The following is a 19,856-nucleotide window of genomic DNA, read 5'->3' on the forward strand; positions in this document are numbered from 1 at the left end:
CGAATAGCAACAAAAATATGAACGAATAATAAAAAATAAATTAGATGCCTTTTTATGAATGTGTAGCACTCTGTAGTCTGTAAGCTCCTTGATGATGATGATGATGTTGGTATTTGTTAAGCACTTACTATGTGCCAAGCACTGTTCTAAGCACTGGGAGAGATACAAGGTAATCAGGTTGTCCCACGTAGGGCTCACAGTCTTCATCCTCCATTTGACAGATGAGGTGACGGAGGCACAGAGAAGTGAAGTTACTTGCCCTAAGTCACACAGCTGACAAGTGGCAGAGCTGGGATTAGAACCCATGACCTCTGACTCCCAAGCCTGGGCTATTTCTACTGAGCCATGCTGCTTCCTTGGGGGCGGGATTAGCGTCTCCCAACTTTATTATATTGTACTTTCCCAAATAGTAGAGTGTTCTGCACACAGAAGGCACTCAATACCATTGATTGATTGATTGGGAATAATAATGAAAATTACAATATTCCTTAAGTGCTTACTATGTACCAAGCACTGTTCTAAGTGCTGGGGTAAATACAAGTTTTTCAGGTTAGACACAGTCCTTGTCCTACATGGAGCTCACAGTTTAAGTAGGAGGGAGAATGGATATTTAATACCATTTTACAGATGAGGAAACTGAGGCACAGAAAACTTACCTGATTTGTCTATGGTCACATATCAAGCAATTGCCAGGGCCAGGACTAAAGCCCAGGTCCTCTGATTCCCAGGACCATGCTCTTTCCACTAGGCCATGCTGCATTATAGTATTTAAGTGCTTACTATATGCCAAGCACTGTCCTACGTTCTGAGGTATATAAAAGCTAATCAGGTAAATACTCAGTCCCTGTCCCACATGGGGCTAACCATCTGAGTAGGAGGGAGAACAGGTTTTGAATACTATTTTACAGTTGAGGAAACTGAGGCACAGAGAAGTTGAGTGACTTGCCCAAGGTACACAGCAAGCAACTGGCAGAAGTGGTATTAGAATCCAGGTTCTCTGACTCCCAGGCCAGTGCCGTTTCCACTAGACCATGCTATTTCTCATGTACAATCTTTCACATCCTATTCAGCAAAAAAGTACCTAGTTCTAGCTTGCAAGAGATCAATTATTTTCTAATGCTAATTAAACAAAACAGTCATCCAATGGGTGATCTCTCTTTTCAAGTTCACCAAAGTTCTTCAAATGTTAAGGGGTGAAGTAGGAAGGTTTTTCTTTGTATGTGTTGCAAAATAAGAGCATTATCTCGAAGTGAGAGAGCATTGTGAAAATGTGAGGATTAAAATTTAATATTGTTATCGAAAAAAGTGCTGAGAAGATCATTATAATAGATGATCTCTGCATGAAATTTCAAGGAAAGTATATTTCTAATGTTCAGTGAAGAGGTTTTCTGTGTTTAAATATCATTGTTCCTAAACATTCATTCATTCAATCATATTTATTGAGCACTTACTGTATGCCGAACACTGTAATAAGTGCTTGGAAAGTAAAATTCACCACTAAAGAGAGACCATCCTGTCCACACTGGGATTCAGTCTAGAAAGGGGGAGACAGACAGCAAACCAAGTAAACAGCTGTTAATAGCATCATTATAAAATAGAATTATAGATAGGTATGTACACATTAAAACAAGTAAACAGGCATTAATATAAACGAGTAGAATTATATATATGTGTATATATATACACAAGTGCTGTGGGGAGGGGCGGAGTAGATCAAAGGTAGCAAGTCAGGGCGATGGGAAAGGGATGGGACCTAAGGAAAAGGGGGGCTTCAACTAGGCCATGCTGCTCTGCACACTATAAGTGCTCAGTAAATACAATTGATTGATTGAGGGAGGGGGAAGAAGTCAGGGAAGTGAACTAAGCCCTATACTTCGTCCAGAAATGGAGTTGCCATCTTGCTGCTCTCCATATTTGGTACCCCCTTGGAGCCCCAAAGGACCATGGGAGCTATCTTAGTTGTCTACCCTATCTCACAGTCACCTTCTTTGCTGGCTGGATTGCTATTTGACCAACTGCAATCAGCATTACCTAGTGGATAAAGTGTGGGCCTTTGAGGCAGAAGGACCTAGTTTCTAATCCAGGCTCCAACAACTGTATGCTATGGGACCTTGGGCAAGTCACTCTACTTCTCTGTGCCTCATCTCCTTCATCGGTAAAATTGGGATTAAGACTGAGCCCCATGTGGTACTTGGATTGTGTCCCATCTGATAAGCGTATATCTATCCCAGCACTTAGTACAGTGCCTGGCACATTGTAAGCACTTAACAAATATCATAAACAACAACTGCGTATCAAGATTTTCCACTCACCCTTTAGCCCCCTTCCCTTGCTCTGCTAGTTGCCATTGCCAGTTTGGAAAACAGCTAGGCAGTACCTCGAATATGTAGGATAGTAAAACCCAACTAAAGTATAATTTGAGAAAAAAAATTCAAGAAGTTTTCTCCCCTAGCTAGTCTCAAGTGAAAAATTGAAAAATGAAACTAACATGGAAGTTCTAGGTTTTGTATCATGTAGGGTATGTAAGACAACAAATCCGGTCAAAAGGCAGGGACCTTATCAACTCTGGTTTCTGGAGAGTAGTTCTGGCAATTCTGTGCCTTTTGTGGGTGCCTGGTGAATGTTCACAGTGAGGATGATGAAGGTGTCTAGACCAGTGCCTGTCTCAGATTTCAGACAAACTCCTCTGAGCTACTGCTCTTTTGCTGGAGAGCTCTGGACAAAATCATGTCAGGCCACCAATAATTCATCAGGCTGTCAGTGTGGGGTGACAGGTGCCTGAAACTTTGATGCCATTTCCAGTTATTAATTACATATTTCATTCCACTGCACACTCACCTCATTTAGCTTTCTACCATTTCTCATGTTATTCTGAAAGCTATTTCTCAAATACTGTAACCCTGTAATGGTAACACTATAATCCTGTAATATTAAGCCCATTGTAATACTGGCAGAGTGCCTAGAATACGGTAACATTTAAACACTTAAAACCAAGGGACCTGAGGTTGCAGATGGGAGGAGGCATTGAGACGCACATGGGAGGGAGATTTAGGGGAAGAATTATTATTTTTTTTTGTTTCTCAAATCTCATCCAGATGAGATGAGGCCCACTTAGGTAGTAGGAGCCCTGGTGGGTTTACAGCTACATAATGTTACACCCTGGACAGGAGTAGGGTGGTCAGAGTTCACAGTGGGAAAAACAAAAGAAAACAAAAAACCACTAAACAGGCTCATCTGTAAAGGGAATTAGAAATTGCCAAAATGCAATTGAAAACAAAACTCTTATTTTCATTTGCACAATGTCATTTTTTCCTAGGCACCCTTCATATACCCAACATTCATTTTCTGAAAATTAAACCTTAACCATTGTTTTGGAATAAGAAAGAAAAAAAAGACAGTGTTCATAAAAGACGTAAACCATTATAATGATAGATGTTCTGTAAAGCCTTATTTTTCAAATGACTTTTAAGCAACAACTCTATGCGGGAAGCTGAAATGATTTCCTTAGGTTTTTATACATACTGCAATATGATGGGTAAGCCGGAATAATAATATTTTGTTATGGCTGAATTAACCTACATACAACCAAGTCAGCCTAAACTGTTATGCTTCCTTCTTGGAAGTATATATGTAAATAAGTATTCCTTCAATTCTATCTTTTCACTAAACTAATGGTCTACTACTTCAACATTACTGTTTTTTACAAGTCTAAGTAATGAGCCTTTAGAGTTACTGGATTTTCTCCCTCTGAAAAGCCTAAAGCTTAGACGTAGGTTATTTCTTTTTGAGAAGAATGTACAGACATAATAGTGTCCTATAGCTCATAGATGAGTTCCAACATCTTATGACAGTTCCTGATTGCTTTACAAACATTGACTTGGGTTGCTTTGTGGATGGGAAATCCAAGACAAAAGGAAGGATCAATGACATGTTCCTTACCCCTAGCATTTTCACATATATACCCATTTGCACCATATATAGGTATATACATAAAAATATGGCATAGTTATTTTATTCCCCATTTAATCCTTATTATTCTTACTGTTCTCATCGTTTGTAAATATTCAATCACATTTATTAAGAGCTTACTATGTGCAGAGCATGGTACTAAGTATCTGGGAGAATACAGTGCAACAATGAAACAGATATTCCCTGCCCACAATGAGTTTACAGTCTAGAGGGCTCACATGTATGTCCTTCTTCCCCACTCTTTTGTGAGCTCCCTGTGAACAGAGAACCTGTGTTCTGTTTCTGCTGGACTTTCCCAAGCACTTACTTTAGTGTTTTGTATTCTGGGTTGCTGAAAACCATTAATGCTTCTACTGCTATTTCTGCTTGTCCAAAGGCACACAACAAATCAATGGCAGTGTGAAAACTCAACTCTGATCCAGGAAAACCACTTCCTTGTAAGATCTAATAGGCTGAAAGCTCCTTGTGGGCAGGAAACATATCTACTAATTCTGCTGTATTATACTTTCCCAAGGACTAGATACAGTGCTCTGCACACAGAAAGGTTCAATAAATATAATGGATTGAATTATTTTTTTCCTATACCTACAACACACTCTACAAGCCTCTACTGCCTCTTTATATTGTAAATCACGTCTGGTGTCACCTACATGCCATGATGTAACATCAAAAAGCAAGACAGGATCACAAAAATGACGCCTTGGAATTCAGGCAATTCACAACCATCATAGCAATATTCTTCAAATGACACCTTTGCTATGTAGGATATATGAGAATAAATTAACTGCAGAACACCCAGATAGCTGCTGTAGAGTGAAATGAAGAAATACTTTGAAGACATGATAAAGCAGAATCTCAATCAGAAGAGCACTGTTACTGACAAGTGGGAGAGAGCTGCAGATGACTGATCAGCCTAGTACTGTGCAATTAAAAATGAGGTGACTCAGAGTAAAGATTCAACAGCAATAACTGTGGTATTTGGTCAGTGCTTAATATGTGCCAAGCACTGCACTAATCACTGGGGTAGATACAACATAATCACTCCAGGAAGTCGGAGGACCTGGGTTCTGATCCCAGTTCCGCCACTTACCTGCTGTGAAAACTTGGATGAGTCATTTACCTTCTCTGTGCCTCAGTTTTCTAATTGTAAAATGGAGATTAAATACCAATGCCTTCTACTTAAACCATGTCCAACTTGATTATTTTGTATTTACCTCAGTATTTAGTACAGAGCTTGGCATAAAGTAAGCAGTTTTCAAATACCATTATTATTGCTATCATTATTATTATTACTACTAATAAAATAGTCACAGGTGGACAGTTCTATCCTGCAATATTTGTATTGATGATGAGAAGGGCTACTCATCTGTTGGCATTTTCTTTATTCTGGATTCCTACAGGATTATAGGGGGTGGAAAGATCACACACCTGGGAATTAGAGGACCTGGGTTCTAATCCCAGCTCCGCCACTTCTCTGCACTGTGACCTTGGGCAAGGCACTTCACTTCTTGGTGCCTTAGTTACCTCAATGGTAAAATAGATATTTTACCATTTTACCTGATCAAGTTGATCAAGGGATAATTTCTCAGCACACACCTAGAGCATGTTAACTATAGTCTACAATTAAAATTGACAACTAACTCTTTCGTTAACCTGCTTCATCTGCATTATAGTTCCATGGGTTTACTAAAAGCTACAGCTAGATCAGATTAATTTCCTTTCCTTATCATCGGGGTCATCAAGCATCTTCTGTTCAGTTCAAGTTATTGATCAACCACCTGATTTTAACCAATCCTGCTCCTCAGAAACCGTGAAGCATCTCTTTTAAGGTGAACTGTTTTTGCTTCACTGATCAGTTGATAGTGAAAACCTACAGCGAGCAAAGACCCTTAGGAGGTGGGATTGGTACTCTTTTGCATAATACTTTCCTCTGCCTTAAGCTTGCTGAAGTCCTTATCAATCAATCTTAATTGTTGAGGGGCTACTGTGTTCAGAGCACAGTACTAAGTGCTTGGGTCTAGACTGTGAGGTCCTTGTATGCAGGGAAGATATCTACCAACTCCGTTTTCTTGTTACTCTACCAAGAGCTTAATGCAGTGGTCTGCACGGAGCAAGTGCCAAATAAATACCACTGATTGAATGACTGACTGACTGAGAGTGCAATAGAAGACACGATCCTCTGGAAAAATGCAGTGTTCATCTCTTGGGTTATGAAACTTCAGTCTTCAAAAACCCCTGTCCTGGTGACTGAAAAAGAGAGATTACAAAAAGGTTGGAATAATTGGATTGATCAGTCAGTCAATCACATTTATTGAGTGCTTACTGGGTGCAGAGCACTGTACTAAGTACTTGGGAGGGTACAATGTAGCAGAATTGGAAGGCATGTTCCCTGCCTACCACAAGCTTTATATGCATGCTTAGGAGTTTCTGAGGTTGTGAATGGTAGAAGAATCCACCTGTTTCTGTGCATTTCCTTTAGTTTCTACTGATTCTATTCAACAAAAGAGTAATTTACATTCATTTGGGCCTGGGAGTCAGAGGATCCGAGTTCTAAAGCCGGCTCTGCCTGCTGTGTGACATTGGACAAGTCACTTATCTTCTCTGTGCTTCAGTTTCCTCATCTGTTAAATGGGGATGCAATATCTATTCTCCTTCCTAGTTAGACTGTGAGCCTCTCGTGGGACAAGGACTGTGTCCAACCTAATTATCTTGTATCTACCCAAGAGTTTTAGAATAGTGTTGGGCCCAGAGTAAGCACTTAACAAATATTACCATTATTATGTTTATTACTCTGTATGAAGGAAACATTTATCACAGAATACTATTGTGTCCATTCATTCATCCAATCATATTTATTGCCAAACTACTTGTTTTTGTTCACCAGACTACTTGTGTTGTTTTGTTCTGTTTTGTTTTGTTGTCTGTCTCCCCAGTTTAGACCGTGAGCCCATTGTTGGGCAGGGATTGTCTCTATCTGTTGCCGAATTGTACATTCCAAGCACTTAGCACAGTGCTTTGCACATAGTAAGTGTTCAATAAATATGATTGAATGGAGTGCTTACTGTGTGTAAAGCACTGTACAAAGAGACTGTCCACTGGAGTCTGCCTGAGCTACTGGTCCCAGCCTTTTAAGTGCTTCATTCATTCATTCAATCATATTTATAGAGCGCTTACTGTGTGCAGAGCACTGTACTAAGCACTTGGAAAGTAGAATTCGGCAACAGATAGAGACAATCCCTATCCAACAATTGGCTCCATCCCTCAACCTAGAAGCAGCTCTAAATTTTACTTCCCACATTTTGTTCTTCTGGGCATTTTCCATGCCACTAATAATCCTAATAATAATGATGATGATAGTAATAACTGTGGTGTTTAAGTGCTTACTATGTTTCAGGTCCTGTGTTGAGTGCTGGGATGGATACAAACAAATTGGACTAGCTACAATTTTTGCCCGACATGGGGTTCACAGTCCTAATCCAGATGATTACAGATGAGGGAACTGAGGCACAGAGAAGTTAAGTGACTTGCCCAAGGTTATACAGCAGACAAGTGGCAAAGCTGGTATTAATACCCATATCCTCTGACTCTTAAGCCTGGGCTCTTGCCACTAAGCCATATTGCTTCTCTCTTAGATTAATGGTGTTTTAACTGGATTTTGAGAAATAGGCAACAGAATAGAGAGGAGGCAGAAGAGAAGGTTACATGTAAATGAACATTTTAACAGCTCTTCCGTGTTTCTGCATTAAGGAATGGGACTGTGATTCCTCATTAGCCAGGATTGAACTGCCCAGGTATCAGATATGTAGTGGAACACTCAGATATTTTGTTATTGTTAATTTTAACCAAGGTCTCTGATTTGGGTTTCAGATAATTAAGCTAACCATCTGTTTGATTAGCTCCTGCATTTGACTTTGGCAATTAAATAGAATGGTCCTCATTTAGTTACAAAAGCCAATGAATCATAATGATTATTTCCAGATGAGACCCATTTAAAAGCTTCTCTGGAACAGTGTTTCTTAGAGATGGGCAGCTTCTCAGCTGGCTGTTGTCACCTCTAAATATTTACTGAGTGTGACTAGGGTGCAGTGGTAGATACTAGGAATGTGTATTAGATGGGTCTGGTGATCACTCTCAAAGCCTTATTAAAATCATATCTTCTCCAAGAGGCCTCCCCTATTCAAGCACTTATTTCTTCTACTCCTTTTCCCTTCTGCATCCCCCTGCACTTGGATTTGTGCCCTGCATTCACCCCATCCTTAGCCCCAAAGTACATATCCAAAATATATTTTAACTCCAGTCACCCCTCCAGACTGTAAATTCCTTGTGGTCAGGGTACAAGACTACTAAATCTATTATATTGCACTCTCCCAAGGGCAAAAAGTAAGCACTCTGTTAATAAAACTGATGGATCAATGAAGGAACCCACTTTGGTTGGAGCAAAAGTCCTGGGGAACAAGGATGATGCATTTCATGAAATGTCAAAAGACTTTGAGGATTCTCTGCTACACGTAGATAAAGATAGTGAGAAGCAGCACAGCCTAGTGGAAAGCACATGGGTCAGGGAGTCCGAAGACCTGGGTTTTAATCCCAGCATTACCACTTGCCCGCTGCGTGACCAGGGCAAATAATTTAACAACTCTGTCCTTCAGTTTCCTCCTCTGTAAAATGGGGATTAAAAACCTGTTCTCCTTATCTCTTAGACTGAGAGTCCCACATGGGACAGCAGCAGTGTCTGATCTGATTATCTTGTAGCTACTCTTAGCACTTAGTACATTTCTTCCACTATTAAAGACTACCAACTGGAGATGCCTGGCTGGAGATCTGGGAAGAGGTGGGAAGATAGTTCAATATTCTTGGACTAGAGATTGAAAATGGGGCTATTTTTAAAATAAAATGTATTCATTTAGTGCTTTCTATGTGCCAGGCACTGTTCTAATAACTGGGGTAGATTTAAAGCAATCAAGGTGGGCACAGCCCCTGTTCTCCTGAGGCTCATAGTCTAAGTAGAAGGGAGTACATTTAAATCCCCATTTCACACATGAAGTAATTGAGATGCAGAGAAGTTAATTGACTTGCCCATGGTCTCACAGCAGGCCAGTGGCAGAGCTTGGATTAGAACCCAAATTCTCTTCTTCCAAGGTCTGTGCTCTTTCTACTAAGCCACTCTGCCACTGTTGCTGGTACCCCATTAATTAGTTGTATATTCTTGCTGATTTTTGAGAGGCACTTATAAACCACTTACTATTTGCTAAATTCTGTGGTAGATACACTTTAAACATACTGGACAACCCCTGTCCTATACGGTGGGTCATAATCTAAGAGGCAGGGCAAGGAGTCACTCTATCCTCATTTTACAGATGAGAAAATTGAGGCATTGAGCAATTAAGTAACTTATGCAAGGCCACAGAGCAGGCAAGTGGCAAAGCCAGGGTTAGAACCCAGGTGTTCTGACTCCTTAGCATGTGCTCTTTTCACTAGGCCACACTTCTGAGCCGCAATGTTATTTTTCCAGGCCTAATTATTTTCTACTTGTAATTCCCTTGGAATGCCTAATATTTAGTCTGGCAATAATCTACATACTGGCTACCAATACAAAGATTTGCACACATGGAAAATACATTTCTTAGAAATTTCTAGCTTTCAAGTGAATGATTTTGCCAGTGTTTTGAATACATCCTGTAATTTGGCTACCAATCTCATAGTATATCAGTCTGCGATGACCCTCCAGGAATAATTTGTTTGGAAGGAGAAATAACAAAAATGCGGCCTTCAGTTTAGGCAGAGTTCTCAGTGCCAATCGTTTATTGTCATATTTAGCATCTGTTCCTTCCATTTGTCTCCGATGATGATTCCTTGTCATTTTATTCACTTTGGTGGACTTCACTGGCCTTGTCTGCATAGGACTAATCTAATGGTGGATTGAAAACATTTCACACAATCCCTATGAAACTTAATGATGCTAACGATATCCAAATCGTTAGTCAGCTAATAGTAGGATTTGCACTTTTTGATACAATGAGCACTGGTCCATTCAGTTCTGCCAAGAACCCAAAGACATAGAAGGAATGGAGATATAATGCCAAGTCGGCATGGGGCAAACTGTTCAGCAGGTTGAAAAGGCTACTTGGAATTCACTGGGTTCTAATCCCGGTTCCGCCACTTGTCTGCTTCATAACCTTAGGCATTTAACTTTTCCTCATCTATAAAATGGGGGTTAAGACTCTGAGCCTTGTGTGGGGCAGGGCTTGGACCCAACCCGATTATTTTGTATCTACCCTGTGCTTAGTACAGTATCTGGCACATAATAAGAGCTTAACAATTACCACAATTATTATTATTATCATGATTACACATGCTTTGGTGGAACTGACAGCTACTAACTAGTTAATATCTTGCTAAAATGGGGGAATCTAATTCAAACACTTTTTGTTATAATTCAGCATAGGAGAGCAGCATACCTTAGTGGATAGAGCATGGGCCTAGGAGTCAGAAGGGCCTGGGTTCTAATCCCAGCTCCATCACTTGTCTGCTGTGTGATCTTGGGCAAGTCACTTAATTTCTCTATGCTTCAGTTACCTCATCTGTAAAATGGGGATTAGGACTGTGAAGCCCATGTGGGCAGGGACTGTGTCCAACCTGATTAGCTTGCAACATTTCCAGTGATTAGTACAGTATTTGACACATAGTAAGTGCTTAGCATGGCATAACAAATTAGAGTCTAGACTGGGAGTCAGAAGGTCAAGGGTTCTAATCCTGGCTCTGCCACTTGCTGCTGTGTAACCTTGGGCAAGTCATTTCATTTCTCTGTGCCTCAGTTACCTCATCTGTAAAATTGGGATTGAGACTGTGAGCCCCATGTAGGGCAGGGACTGTGTCCAACCCAATTTGCTTATATTCACTGCAGTGTTTAGTACAGTGGCTGGCACATAGTAAATATCGCAATTATTATGATTATTAAATACCATCATCATCATCAGGTTTGATATCAAACAGTGCCTTTTCTTTACTAGACTGTCACCTTGAAGGTTCCTGCTGATTGGTCTGTTACCCACTGATTGACAGCTGCTGCCCAAGATAACTGGAGGTTCTGGGCTGGTCCCTTCACTCTACTGTCACCCTCTCTGAATCCTGGGTGCTTCCTGCCCCGAGGTCCATCCAGCGTTCTAGATTAGAAAAGTCTAAAATGCTTGTCCATTTTTTAGGCAGAATTGATGGTATAAAGTTCTTGGGTGGGCTTCCAGGAAGGACTAATGATAGGGGTGCAGTTTCCATGAGCATTAGTTTGGTGTTTAACATCAGATTTGCCCATGCAGATTTGGGCCAGTTTGAATAGATACCTCTCTTGACAAGCGGTGCTAAGCCTGAGCAGGCAAAACCAGGGCTTTCTCTGCTTCTCCTTGAATCACCAGAGAGGCTCCCAAAAAACTCCCCATCCATCCCCCTGGTCTACCTCAGCTTTGCCAGACACAACTTGTCCTTTTATTTAAGGCTTTTCAAAAAAGTTACCTCTTCCATTAGAAATTCCCCGTATGCTTCCCACCTCATCATAATAGCCATGATATCCCCTTTGCCATTTCAGCCATTCTGAATCTCTTTATGTTCTGATCTGTTTATTTCTTTTCATCACTTTATTTCTGTTGTTATTGTCAAGATCTCTTACTAGACTTTATGGAGTTGTAAGTTTGTCCTCCTATTAGATTGAATGATCATCCAAGGGTAGGGATGTGTCTGTTTCCCAAGCATGTAATGTAATTTTCTACTATATTAGGCACTTGATAAATCTTTTAAGTGTGAATATAGTGTCCAAGCCCCAGGCACTCAGGGGTAAAGATTTCACTCCTTTCGCTTTACCCTTTCCACTCATCCTTTGAAATCACTTTTACTATACCAGGCCTAAGTTCTGTGGAGTAAGCAAGGACAAACTTTTGCCTGACAAAATTTATTTTGCACAGAGAGCCGGGGAGGCAGGACAAGAGGTAATTTCATTCATTGTTCAGAGAGAAAACAAATGATTCTGTCAAGAGCTACAGTCAGAGAGCTGGATGCTCGTAGCTGTCATTGTAAACAAAGTGAGAAATATGAAAAAGAAAAAAAATCACCAGGAGCTATGAGAGCCCTGGGTCCTCAGCTACAGCTCTGACTTCCTTAAAATTACTTTGTGTTAATATGTTTAACAACTCTTTTTACTGGCTCGATCAAGGTTTATTTTGGACTAAGAAGGGGAGGGAATTTTTAGATCATGAACCGTCAGCGAGGTCATCCCAGGTTAGTCATGGGGTCCATCTGGTCCTATGTTCTGTCTCAACAGTGGTATCCACGGGTGCTCCAAGGTGATGGTTGTCTTCCTAGAGTTCATCCTCATCAATGGGGATGGACCATCCTTAACCCTAATAGATTTTGGTTCACCCAAATGCCAAAAGGCAGAAATGCCAGCAGTGTAGTGGGAAAATATTGGCATCTTAACTGACGGTCAGCATCATCTTGTGAGGTCACCAAATACTGAAGGGACCAGATTGTGTTGTTAATATTTATATCATGAGGCAGATTCTGCTATTTGAAATGGTGATAATTAGAAAGATTTATAGATTTGTTCTTTTAAGATTCTTTTAACTTTTTTTAAGGTTTTTGCTGCTCTTTTAATGATTATGAGCATCATCTGAAGCTCATAATCAGTACACAAACTTGCTCATCTCTTGGACCTTCTATTCTTGAGATTTGAATGTTCTAGACATGAACATATGTTTCAAAAAGACTAGCAAGAACAAAGCCCACACACAGACTCTCGGGTTCCCCACATACCTGTCCCTCGTCCAATTAGTCAAGCAGTCAATCAGTTATATTTATTGAGCACTTGCAGACCACCCTCCTAAGCTTTTGGGAGAATACAATATCATGGACTTGGAAGACACTCCCTGGCCACAAGGAGCTTATAACCTCTAAAGAACTGACATTCTAGAAGTTGTTCTATGGATTTTTGGAACAATTTCTTGTCTCAATTATCTAAGATGGAAAAGCTGCATTATGTCAACTAATCCATCCCTTTCCAGTTAGAAATTGAACCCTAGTGAACATTTTGCATATATTGGTCTTAGTAACCTGTCAAACTCCAACCCTGAGTGGAATTCTGCATCTCCTTTTTGCACGATTGACAATTTGAAGGATATGACATTCATTTTCGGCTTTCGTTTCTTTAATTAGAGTTCTATGTCTTTGCTTTGGGCACATTGTGTACTCTGTACTTCCTTCTCTGTAATAGTAGTGAGGTCACCAAATACTGATGGGACCAGATCGTGCTGTTAATATTTATACCATGAGGCATATTCTGCTATCTGAAATGGTGATAATTGGAAAGATTTATAGATTTGTTCTTTTAAGGTTCTTTTAACTTTTTTAAGGTTTTTGCTGCTCTTTTAATTCTTACCGATTTTTGACTAGTCTTCTCAATGACTCATTATTTCCCGGATGGTAAGTTTGTTGCAGTAAACCTTGTTGGTCTGCACACAGTAAGCATTCATTCATTCATTCAATAGTATTTATTGAGCGCTTACTATGTGCAGAGCACTGTACTAAGCGCTTGGGATGAACAAGTCGGCAACAGATAGAGACAGTCCCTGCCGTTTGACGGGCTTACAGTCTAATCGGGGGAGACGGACAGACAAGAACAATGGCAATAAATAGAGTCAAGGGGAAGAACATCTCGTAAAAACAATGGCAACTAAATAGAATCAAGGCGATGTACAATTCATTAACAAAATAAATAGGGTAATGAAAATATATACAGTTGAGTGGACGAGTACAGTGCTGTGGGGATGGGAAGGGAGAGGTGGAGGAGCAGAGGGAAAAGGGGAAAAAGAGGGTTAAGCTGCGGAGAGGTAAAGGGGGGATGGCAGAGGGAGTAGAGGGAGAAGAGGAGCTCAGTCTGGGAACGCCTCTTGGAGGAGGTGAGTTTTAAGTAGGGTTTTGAAGAGGGAAAGAGAATCAGTTTAGCGGAGGTGAGGAGGGAGGGCGTTCCAGGACCGCGGGAGGACGTGGCCCAGGGGTTGACGGCAGGATAGGCGAGACCGAGGGACGGTGAGGAGGTGGGCGGCGGAGGAGCGGAGCGTGTGGGGTGGGTGGTAGAAAGAGAGAAGGGAGGAGAGGTAGGAAGGGGCAAGGTGATGGAGAGCCTTGAAGCCTAGAGTGAGGAGTTTTTGTTTGGAGCGGAGGTTGATAGGCAACCACTGGAGTTGTTTAAGAAGGGGAGTGACATGCCCAGATCGTTTCTGCAGGAAGATGAGCCGGGCAGAAGAGTGAAGAATAGACTGGAGCGGGGCGAGAGAGGAGGAAGGGAGGTCAGAGAGAAGGCTGACACAGTATTCTAGCCGGGATATAACAAGACCCCGTAGCAGTAAGGTAGCCGTTTGGGTGGAGAGGAAAGGGCGGATCTTGGCGATATTGTAGAGGTGAAACCGGCAGGTCTCGGTAACGGATAGGATGTGTGGGGTGAACGAGAGAGACGAGTCAAGGATGACACCGAGATTGCGGGCCTGAGAGATGGGAAGGATGGTCGTGCCATCGACGGTGATAGAGAAGTCTGGGAGAGGACCGGGTTTGGGAGGGAAGATGAGGAGCTCAGTCTTGCTCATGTTGAGTTTTAGGTGGTGGGTCGACATCCAGGTGGAGACATCCTGGAGGCAGGAGGAGATGCGAGCCTAAAGGGAGGGGGAGAGGACAGGGGCGGAGATGTAGATCTGCATGTCATCTGCGTAGAGATGGTAGTCAAAGCCGTGGGAGCGAATGAGTTCACCAAGGGAGTGAGTGTAAATGGAGAACAGAAGAGGGCCAAGAACTGACCCTTGAGGAACTCCAACAGTTAAAGGATGGGAGTGGGAGGAGGCTCCAGCGAAGGAGACCGAGAATGACTGGCCAGAGAGGTAAGAGGAGAACCAGGAGAGGACAGAGTCCGTGAAGCCAAGGTGAGATAAGGTATGGAGGAGGAGGGGATGGTCGACATTGTCAAAGGCAGCAGAGAGGTCAAGGAGGATTAGAATGGAGTAGGAGCCATTAGATTTGGCAAGAAGGAGGTCATGGGTGACCTTAGAGAGAGCAGTCTCGGTAGAGTGGAGGGGACGGAAGCCAGATTGGAGGGGGTCTAGGAGAAAATGGGAGTTAAGGAATTCTAAGCATCGATTGTAGATGACTCGTTCTAGGATTTTGGAAAGGAAGGGTAGTAGGGAGATAGGGCGATAACTGGAGGGGGAAGTGGGGTCAAGAGCGGGTTTTTTTAGGATGGGGGAGATGTGGGCATGTTTGAAGGCAGAGGGGAAGGAGCCCTTGGAGATTGAGTGGTTAAAAATAGAAGTTAAGGAAGGTAGGAGGGCAGGGGCGACGGTTTTAATAAGGTGAGAGGGAATGGGGTCTGAGGCGCAGGTGGAGGGGGTGGCACTTGCGAGGAGGGAGGAGATCTCCTCTGAGGATACTGCAGGGAAGGATGGGAAAGTAGGGGAGAGGGTTGGTGGGCGGGAGGGGAGAGGCGGAGGGGTGACTTTGGGGAGCTCAGACCTGATTGTGTTGATTTTCGTGAGGAAATAGGTGGCCAGATCATTGGGGGTGAGAGATGGGGGAGGGGGAGGAACAGGGGGCCTAAGGAGAGAGTTAAAGGTCCAGAACAATCGGCGGGGGTGACGGGCATGGGTGTCGATGAGGGAGGAGAAGAAGCTTTGCCTGGCAGAGGAAAGGGCAGAGTTAAGGCAGGAAAGGATAAATTTGAAGTGTGTGAGGTCGGCTTGGTGCTTGGACTTTCGCCAGCAGCGCTCAGCAGCTCGAGCATAGGAGCATAGGAGGCGGACGGATTTATTTATTAATTGGTCCCCTTAATAGACCTGGAGTGGCTAGTCCTCCCCATTTTACAGATGAGGTAACTGATGCACAGAGAAGGTAAGTGAGTTACTCAAGGTCACTCAGCTGACAAGGGTCAAAGCTGGGATTAGAACCCAGGGCCTACTGACTCTTAGACCTGTGCTCTAACCACTAGACTATGTTGCTTCTCATTCCCTGTTTTCATTATATCTCTAAGGTCACTGTGGGCAGGACATGTGTCTACCAACTCTGTTGTATTGTACTCTCCAAAGGACTTAGTACAGGGTTCTCCACATAGTAAGTGCTCAATAAATTCCACATATGATGAAAAGGGCTAACAATTATTTTTCTTCTTATGGAGAGCTAAGGAATCTTTTTCAACCTAATTTCCAATTCCGTGAATGTTTTTGTTGCCATAGCTCATTGCATACACATATTGGATTTGCTCTTTGCCTGTGACCCTTTAGTGCTGCAGCTTTCCAGGAGCCTCTAATTCATTAGTAATCAGGATTTAAGAAATATTTTTATCAAGATACTATTTCAGCTCACATTTTCTTCATTTAAAGTAAATGGGAAAAATAAAACATGCAAATTTGTGCATCACGATGTCAATTATCTTGTGACAGCTCTCAGCCCTGTAATCTATCATGTGGCTCAGTGAAATGTGTCTTGTCTGAATATTTAAACTATGTTGAAATGACATCTGTGTCTAAATCCAAATAATATAAAATTAATGTAAACACAGGACATTTAGTGCATGCATCATATCACTTCTCTCTCTACAATATACCTCCTACTTATACTGTGAACCCCATGTGGGACAAGGAACTGTGTATGACTTGATTAATTTATTTCTACTCTAGTGCTTAGAACAGTGCTTGACATAATATGTACTTACTTAACAAATATCATCATTATTCTGAGTTTTTAAGACAAATGAAATGTACAAAATGCTGAATATTGCTGAATAAATAACATAATTACTGTATGCCTCTTTCTTCAGAGGCTAGACTGTCCCTCTGCCTATCTGAATCCTACATACAAATCTTTTTTTTTCCACAGCTTTCATATTACTGTGATGATGCTGAGTATTTTTCCCCTAAAGCATAATTATATCTATTGTTTAATGTTTTCCTCGATCAGTCTATCAATTCAATGGTATTTATGTAGCACTAACTCTAAGGAGAGCACTGTACTAAGCATATAGGATAGTGCAATATAATAGAATTATTTCTTCCTCACCACTTCCCTGTGAGGGAGGAAGAGGCAGAAAACATCATCCCTAGTTTACAGATGAGGAATCCAAGGTACTGAGATATTAAGTGACTTACTTGAGGTTATCCAACAGGTCAGTGGCAAAGCTTGAAGTAGAGTCCCCTGAATTCCACTCTGATGCTCTGTCTGTTAAAGAAGCATCGTAGTATAGTGGATAGAGCACGGGCCTGGGAGTCAGAAAGTCATGGATTCTAATGCCGGCTCTGCCATTTGTCTACTCTCTGACCTTGGGCAAGTCACTTATCTTTTCTGTGCCTCAGTTACCTCATCTGTAAAATGGAGACTGAGAGTGTGAGCCTCACGTGGGACCGGTACTATATCCAACCCAATTTGCTTGTATCCACCCCAGCGCTTAGTACAGTGCCTGGCACATAGTCAATTCTTACAAATACCAGAATCATTATTATTATGTAGGTTCAGAGCCCTCTTTAGTGGAGATCCCAGTGTTCTGAACAGTATTGTTGTGACTTGTAGCTGTTAAAATGGATTCTAGAGGTCTTAACCACTCTTCTCGGTAGCAATTTTACCAAAATGCCTTCTCCCTGGATTAAAATGATGACGGTAATGATATTTAGATACGCAGGTCCAAAGTTATGCTTTGACACTTTAAACACTACTAGTACAATGGATGTAACTCTCTTCTACCTTCTGCAGGTTACTATTATGATTAGACACAGTCTAGCCTAGTGGAAAGAGCCCAGAACTGGGAGTCAGGAGACCTAGGTTCTAATTCTGGCTCCTCCATATGACTTTTGTATGAAGCTGGGCAAGCCATTTAACCTTTCTGTGACTCAGTTTCCTAGGCTGTAAAATGGGGATTATGCTCCCAATCTCCCTCCCCCTCAGTCTGTAAACCCTATAAAGGACAGGGTGTGTGCCAGTTTTGATGGTTTCATACTTAACCTGGGTCTGAGAACAGTATTTGGCACTTATCAAGCCCACAAATACCATTATTATTATTTAACTATTATCATTATATTATTATCTATAATTATAATATTTTGAAAAAGTGAGCAATTTTTTCCTTTTTTTCTAGATTTAGATTGGGTGACACAGAAACTAATGCTTCAAACTGCTAAGGCGACTTTTGGCCAACTCACTCAGGTAAGAGGAAATGTCTACAAGTGTCTCCATTCCACTGGAGGTTCCTCAAGGCTTCTTGTACTGTATAATTCCAAGCATACAGTAACATGTTCTGTGCATAGGAAGTCCTTAATAAGTATAGAACCTCATGAATATGAAAGGATATAGAGAATCTGGCAGGAAATAGTTCCTTAATCTGTTGTTTAACATGACTGCAAAATCAATATTGTCCTAGAAACTCAATGCATGGGGAAAATGGCAGTGAGTGAAAGATTCTGAGATGGATCATTACTCCTCTTTATGCATGTTCCTGATGCTTACAATCCTGAAAGCCACAATAGGCAACCCAAGTTGTCATGTTTTAATTGAAACAAAGATAAACAAGAACGGGCCTCCTCATAAAGCTTCATTAATTGCTTTGAAAAAGTCTTTCCCACAAAGAGCACCAACAACTTACAGACTACTAGTTCTGTATCCCTTCTCTGTGTCCTGCTAATGGTACAAAGGAAATACTATTTGCATTTATTATATGACAGCATTATCAATAAGTGTTAACTAGCTGTGGCCCATAAAGTATTCATGGTTTTGGGGGGGAGTTTCTCAGACAGAGGTTAAGGAGGGGGTAGAATGAGGTTGCTCTCTCAAAAGATGTGTTGCTAAATCCACAGGAATCTTGGATAAGAAAATTGGGCTTATTATTAACCTCACACTCTTACATGCCATGGAAAGGCCAGCTGGTCTCCTTCCCCATTTTCTCCTCCCCACCACTTAGATCATTCAATCTTATTAATTTTGCACTTACTGTGTGCAGAACACTGTACTAAGTACTTGAAAAATACAATACAGCAATAAAGAGAGACAATCCCTGCCCACAATGGGCTTACAGTCTTGCAGGGGGTGGGGTGCGGGGGTGGAGATAGATATCAAAACATGTAAACAGGCATTAATATAAATAAGTAGAATTATAGATATATACATACATATATATATATATATAAGTGCTGTGGGGTGCAAGGCAGAGAGATCAAAGGGAGCAAGCCGAGGTGACGCAGGAAGGAGGGGGAGCTGAGGAAAAGTCTGGGAAAGCCTCTTGGAGGAGGTACGCCTTCAATAGGGCTTTGAAGGAGGGGAAGGGAGATAGGAGGATTTGAGGAGGGGAGGGCATTCCAGGCCAGAGGAAGGACTTGGGCCAGGGTTCGGTGGTGAGACAGGTGAGGTTGAGGGACAGTGAGAAGGTTAGCACCAGAGGAGTGGAGTGTGTGGGCTGGGATGTAGAAGGAGAGAAGGGAGGTGAGGGAAGAAGGGGCAAGCTGATGGAGAGCTTTAAAGCCAAGAGTGAGGAGTTTTTGTTTGATATGGAGGTTAGTAGGCAACCACTGGCAATTTTTGAGGACAGGGGTGACATGTCCCGAACGTTTTTGTAGAAAGATAATGGCAGTGGAGTGAAGTATGGATTCCTTGCTTGAAGTGGGCTTAGGCTTGTGCTTGGCTTGGCCCTTGCTCTTCTCTGAAATAATGTTGCAGTTTGAGCCACACTGGCAGGGAGGCATAAAAAGTGGAATCATCTTTGATAATGATAATAATATTTGTGGTATTTGTTAAGCACTTACTATGTGCCGGGCACTGTACTACATATTGGGGTAAATACAAAATCAGGTTGGACACAGTCCCTATCCCATTTGGGGCTCAAA

The 19,856-nt window shown here is 41.8% G+C and overlaps 1 protein-coding gene across 2 annotated transcripts in view; it reads left to right on the top strand.

Moving 5' to 3' along the window:
• CNBD1 (cyclic nucleotide binding domain containing 1) overlaps window positions 1-19,856 on the top strand; it is a 363,365-nt gene that overhangs the window by 301,514 nt on the left and 41,995 nt on the right. For both annotated transcript variants that reach the window (XM_029062265.2, XM_039911805.1), the window contains one exon: window positions 18,119-18,186. In XM_029062265.2, the coding sequence (XP_028918098.1) occupies window positions 18,119-18,186 (68 nt within the window). The remainder of the gene's footprint in view (window positions 1-18,118; window positions 18,187-19,856) is intronic.

This window comes from Ornithorhynchus anatinus, chromosome 4 (assembly GCF_004115215.2).
Source record: "Ornithorhynchus anatinus isolate Pmale09 chromosome 4, mOrnAna1.pri.v4, whole genome shotgun sequence".
Taxonomy (NCBI): domain Eukaryota; kingdom Metazoa; phylum Chordata; class Mammalia; order Monotremata; family Ornithorhynchidae; genus Ornithorhynchus; species Ornithorhynchus anatinus.